The sequence below is a fragment of the Stegastes partitus genome, unplaced genomic scaffold (genome assembly GCF_000690725.1).
Source record: "Stegastes partitus isolate 25-593 unplaced genomic scaffold, Stegastes_partitus-1.0.2 Scaffold34, whole genome shotgun sequence".
Taxonomy (NCBI): Eukaryota; Metazoa; Chordata; class Actinopteri; family Pomacentridae; genus Stegastes; species Stegastes partitus.
Window position 1 is genome coordinate 1,247,250 of NW_007577765.1, and position 6,270 is coordinate 1,253,519.

Sequence of the window (6,270 nt, forward strand, 5' to 3'; positions counted from 1 at the left end):
TCTAATTCTAGATCTGATTGTTCACAGCTCGAGCCACCACATCCGCACCCACCTCAGCTCCCCCTGAGCGATGTACAGGTAATCTCCTGCCATCAGCTTTATTAATGTCCTTACAGTACAACACCAACAGAACCATCCTCCTGACTCTTCTTCTTCTGTGCCTCCCGTCCAGGTTACATCGTGGCTCTGGTTGTGTGTGTAGCTGTGATTGTGCTGTTGGCTGTTTATCCGTTCCTCTACAAATGGATGGAAAACAAAAGATCCAGAACTTCAAATGGGGGAAACGTGGAGGTAACTCTCTCTCAGTGTTTCTTGCTGTGTTAAAGGGGAGACACTAGGCGAATAGGGGGATTTTTTTTTTTTATATTACAATTTTTTTTCCCCAAGAAACATCTGCTGTTGATCACTTACATTAGAACAGTTTTTGTTTTTTGTTTTTTTTCATAAAATTTCATAAATGAAAACAAATGCTAAAAGAAAATGCTGCATATCCACTCACACAATGGACGTGCCACAGGCCTGTAGGGGCAGTAGTGAGCTCTCACCTGAGAGGCAGACAATGATGGGCGAGACAAGTAACGTTAGTTATGCGCAAAGCTGTATGAAAAGGTGTGTATTTTCTCGTCTCCATGGATGAACATAAATAACAGAGAGAAACCAGGGAGATGGTAGTAAAACACCACTTCAGCACCCATATAATCACAGTGACTGAAAAGCTAAAGATGTAAAAACTCTTAAACATTTAGGGAAACAAACTGTCCAGTCTCTGACATAACTATGCTAACTTTTTCCCCACTTTTCTCTCAACTAATGTTGCTTGTTTAGGTCAACGTTGTCTCCCTCCCAGGTGAAAAGCTCACTACTGCCCCTAGAGGCCTGGGGCACTTCTGTATGTGAGTGGATATGCAGCATTTTCTTTTTGCATGTGTTTTCATTTACATGGAATTCAGTTGGGCTGCAATGCAGGAGAGAAGCAAACAGATGTAAACACTGGCTGAGTTGAAGTTACAATGAAGCACAGCAGGTTCCATGAGGACACAGCAGCTCAGTCAGTCCTTGTTTACTGGCTTCAACTGGCTCCAAAGGTTTCCACGTTCTCTGAATGTCTCTCGGTGCTACAGTTTCCGCAGAGCTCTGACCTGTTGACCCGTGGACATGCAAATAGCCACGTAAAATGCTAGCGCTAAGGATTTTTCACTCTTGCAGCCAGCAGCAAAACATTTGGTGAGTTTTGCTTGTGGCTGAGACATTTTAACATTTGCAGAAGCAGGTAAGGAAAATAAATAAACCTGGTGGCAGCAGGTAGAGAGGGGCAGGATTGTATACATTTGTATGACGGCTTGTCTGGGAAGATTCTCAGTCATCCAGGTCATGGCTGTTCTTGTAGTTTAATCGTAGCAACTGGACTTGCTTGAGTTTCTTGAAGACGGGCCAGCTCATCAGCAGTGCTCAGTTGTCCACCTGCATCTTAAGGACAAAGGACACTCATTTGAAGACAGTAATGTACAGATTTTGGCCAGAGAGGACAGATGGTTTGAGAGAGGGGTGAAAGAAGCCATCTGTGTCAAACTGGAAAGACCATCCCTCAACAGAGGTGGAGGTCTGAGGCATCACCTCTCACCTGTTTACAATTCAGTCCTAAGATGTCTCCCCAGGAAGATGAAACCACATCCACACCTAGCCACAAAAGACCCAAGCAACCCCCTTTGTGGCAGGGGGAGCACTAACGACTCACATAACGAGGGGCAACAAACCTATAACGGCTCCTTTAGGATATAAGTATCTGGAACTCCCAACTAGTCAGTCAGAACTGATGAAGCCTCTTTGATGAGAGGTGAAACGTCTTCAAGGAACTCAAGCAAGTCCAGTTGCTACGATTAATCTACCAGAATAGTATGACTCCTGTTAATTGCTCAGTTTCTACATAGAAACTGGATAATATTCTGACTGGCTTGTAGAGCTTTCAAGACATACAGAGTACAATAAATAATTGATTCCCACCATACAAGATTTTTTTTTTATTATATTTTGTATTATTTTCAGTTACCTGCCAACAACTCAGCCTACTAGAACCTGAATCTTGCCTGCATGGACCAGGACCAAAACTACTCCTCTCTCAGCAACAAACGGTGCACAGGATGAAGTCTGAAGTTTAAATGTACGCTGATTCTCAGGAACAAGCTGACATTCGGACATTTTTGTAAAATGAGATTTGTGTTTATTAGGGATCTGTAGAAATGTTTACTGTTGTATTTAAAAAAAAAACAGTTGTACAGAGCGAGGCTAGTTATTCTCACCTGTTTCCAGTCTTTGTGCTAAGCTAAGCTAACCACATCCTGACTCCAGACACACACCGGTCTGCATCAGCACAGGAAGTTCACTTGGATTTCATCATGAGATCTAAGTATGGATTTGTGATAAAACCTGTGCAACCAGTACATTTACCTAAATACAGTACTTCCTTTTACTTCATTACTTGGTTCCACTCCACTACAATTCAGATGGAAATGTTATACTTTCTTCTCCACTACATTTAAGTTTTTTTTTGATGTGTAGTGGAGAAGATGGATAAGATAACAAGCTATTAAAATATAACAGAGTTAAAGATTAAACCAGACCACTTTTTTTTTTTGACATTTTACAAAAAAGCCGTGCAAACCTCCAGCAGTTACAACAGAAACATGCTGCTGACATACTGTTGCATCACTATTAATAAACCAATAATATATAGATCCATTACAAGTATTATTTTATGACCACTAACAGACCAAAATGCACACAAAGAGACACACAACCTCCACTATATGGTGCAAAATGAGCACAACGTGAAAAATAATCACCGCAAGCGGGCCAATTTATACTGACTCACAGGAGTCACCAGCTGTAGTCAATTGTAATCACTCACAACAAGGTATGGTAATATATCTATGCAGACTGGTTCCAGTGCCTAAAGGTTTTCTTTTTTTAATCTTTGTTGCAAAAAGGTCTCATTTCATGTCTCATTAGCTAACACAGATATACGAAGAGTTCATTTGCAGAAACAGATAACTCCATTTTTGTACATTTTTAGAAAATGTATTTTTTTGTTGTTTGCTTGAGATAATATCAATCATACTGAAGTTGAGTGGATTTGACTCAATAGAAATGACATGACAAAAATAAAGATAACTTAAGCTTGATTCATATTGTCACAGGTAGAGATGGAAAAGTGGGTTTTCTGAAAGTTTGTGAAGATGGAGTTTTCTGTTTTTGCAAATGAACTCTTCATATGGTTCTGATCAGTCTCCTTGTAAGTTCCTGTTGTTAAATCTGTAGTGTGGTTGATTACAACTTGTTCTCAACAATCCCTGAAATGAGTTTCTATGGTTTGTCCACCTTGGTTCCTGTAGGTCAAGTTCAGGTTATTTCTCCAGTCTTAGTTCCCTGAGTAGCTGTTTCACAGCTCAGCCCCTAGAGGTCATCAATGCTCTCCCTAAACCTCTTATTCTGGTTTGTTCATTCCTCTTGCTGAGTTTCCCTGTTTAGTTACTCTGTTCTTCCCATACTTTCCCAAATTCCAAGTTCCCAAAAGTTCCTATTCCCATATCCCTTTCACCTTTGTTTTTTGTAAGTGGTTGTTTATTTTAAAAAAAGGAAAATATGTATATTTCATTCAGATCTGCTGTGTTCTCTGTCTACAACTGGGTGTGTGTAAACCTTTTCCACCAAGCTGGTTCCAGTGCTAGTTATCAATAAGAAAACGTTCAGCAAGTCATATGTTTTGCCTGTGACAAGGTGGGAAGCTTTGTTTTGTTTAATGCCATGTATGTTTTGCTGTCCACGTCTTTTAATGTTGACTTTTAAGCCGGAATCACCGTCATCATGATGCAATTAGTGAAAACTAATTGCATCATGGCAATAAAGATTCTTGACTTGAAATGAGAAAGTTGGTCACTACGTGACAATTGTTGCAACCTACATAGTACACTCAAAATATACCACAATGCACAGTGAAAAGTAGTGTACACTTACCAAGCAATATGGACCATCATGCATTGCGTGAAAGGAAATGGAAAGACGAACGAGAGCGAAGAAACTTGTCATTAAAACGTAAGTAAATACTGGCAAGGTTTAATAATGATATTGATTTGTTATGTAAATTCTGTGGGAATGAAGAGGAAACTATTCAACATCTGTTCTATCAATGTGCATTTTCAAAAGTATTGTGGACTGATCTACAGCATTCTCATTTATTTTGAAGAAAGCCTGGACGATGACATAGTTGGGTTTTTTTGTACAACTAATCTGATGCTTGGAAAATTTCACATACACAAGAAAAAATAAACAGACGCCAAACCATACGTTCATCTCAAATAAGAAAGCCATAAGAACAAAGAGTCAATATTCATCCCAGTTAATTAATATGTGTCCATGCTCACTGGCAAACCCTGGCAAAATTTGTGTTCCTGTCTTGTTAGTTTTAGACTTAGACTTTGATAAACTTTGTTGATCCATAAGGTAAATAATTTTAATAAAATAATAAAATGAAATGAAATTAAAAAATAAATGCTATTTTAACACTTGTGAAAAAATATGAGTGGAGTTATTTTGCCCGTTTCTTAGCCACGCAATAAAATGTGAATTTGATGTGTTTGTACTACACTGCAACGGCACAAACCGCGTTACTTTGCCGAGGTGCTCCCTACAAACATCCTCCTCCACCGGCTGCAATACACCATTGGACTGTCAGACATTGTACATAATTGGTTCACTTCATACCTGACTGGCAAAATGGAGCATGTCATCCTGGGCAAAGCAAAATCCCACACCCACAGCGTCACCTGCGGTGTCCCTCAGGGCTAAGTCCTGGGCCCCACCCTCTTCTCTATCTATCTGCTCCCCCTGGGCAGTGTCATCAGCAAACATAGGATATCATTCCATTGTTATGCTGATGACACTCGGCTCTACCTCAGGACATCCTCCACTTCTTCTGCTCCCCTGCCAACACCCACAGTGACCACCTGCCTAGAGGAGATAGAGGCGTGGATGAAACTTAACTTTCTACAGCTAAAACAGTTCTAAAACAGAAACCACTCGAGTTGGCACACCACGTCAGCTCCGCTCCAAATCATCCCCCTCTCCACATCTGTCACCAACCTGGGTGTTAAAATGGACCCTCAACTGTCCCACATCAAGCACCTCTGTAAAACATCACTCTATCACCTCAGGAACATCGCCAAACTTCATCCTACACTCACCTTGGCAGATGCAGAGAAGCTTGTCCACGCCTTTGTCTCCTCCAGGCTGGACTACTGCACTGCACTCCTCATCGGGATCTCTGGCAGGAGCATGCAGAGAATACAGTACATCCAGAACAGCGCTGCCAGGATCCTGAAGAGGGTGTGCAAGCACAAGCACATCACCGCCTGTCCTGAAATCTCTTTACTGGCTTCCCATCTCACTCAGAGTTGAGTTTAAGGTCTCCCGCCTCACCCTCCAGTGCATTTATGGACATGCCCCCATTTACCTCCAGGAACTCCTCTCCCCCCAGGCCGCCCACATACCCCCAGTTCTGCAAACTCAAACACTCTCCAAGTCCCCAGAACCAAGCTCCGCACCATGGGTGATCAGGCCTTTTCCTCTGCTGCCCCGAGGCTGTGGAACGTCCTCTCTGGGCTCCCCAGTCTACAGATAATTTTAAAAGACATCTTAAAACCTATGTTTTTCAAAAAGCATTTTGCAGAACTCCTTTAATACATTCTCCTTTTTATTTTTTTTGAAAACCTATTTTATCTTGACTGTTTTTGTAAACTGTTTTAATAATCTTAACTTTTGTCTTACCTTGTAGCACTTTGAGAATGCGAAAATATAAAGTGCAATACAAATACATTATTATTATTATTATTATTATTATTATTATTACAACATAGTTGACTACATAGTGCCCTAGTAGGGAGTAGGCAGTGAGTGGATGAGCCCTGTGTAGACTTCAACACTGACTTCCGTAAACGACTACGTGTGCAGTGACGTATGGTGTGGCTCTAACTTGGCTCCTTGCCAGTGAAAAGCGAACAGGGTCTTAGGAGGTGTGAGATTTGAACCAACTCCACACTGGCACCAGCACCAGCAACGAACTAGCACCTGGTTCTTCTTGGTGAAAAAAGGGTGAATGTTTCTTTAAAAGCAGTTTAGTTTCATTTGTGCTGGGAAGACTTGAACCGTCCAGGATGCATCTGTTCCCCTTGAAGTCGCTTCTGCTTCTGCTGTTTTTCACTGGTAAGAAGAAGGAAA

At 41.2% G+C, this 6,270-nt stretch overlaps 1 protein-coding gene across 3 annotated transcripts in view; it reads left to right on the forward strand.

Annotated features, from left to right (window-relative positions):
• LOC103371787 (carcinoembryonic antigen-related cell adhesion molecule 1) overlaps positions 1-6,270 on the forward strand; it is a 55,787-nt gene that overhangs the window by 1,721 nt on the left and 47,796 nt on the right. Inside the window, exon 1 of one of the 3 annotated variants that reach the window (XM_008301242.1) lies at positions 6,020-6,255. The exons of 1 other annotated variant lie outside the window; for it this stretch is intronic. In XM_008301242.1, coding sequence (XP_008299464.1) covers positions 6,207-6,255 — 49 coding nt within the window. In that variant the 5' untranslated portion in view covers positions 6,020-6,206. Of the gene's footprint in view, positions 1-6,019; positions 6,256-6,270 lie in introns of those variants that run through there. One more of the 3 variants, XM_008301265.1, reaches the window with a different exon arrangement.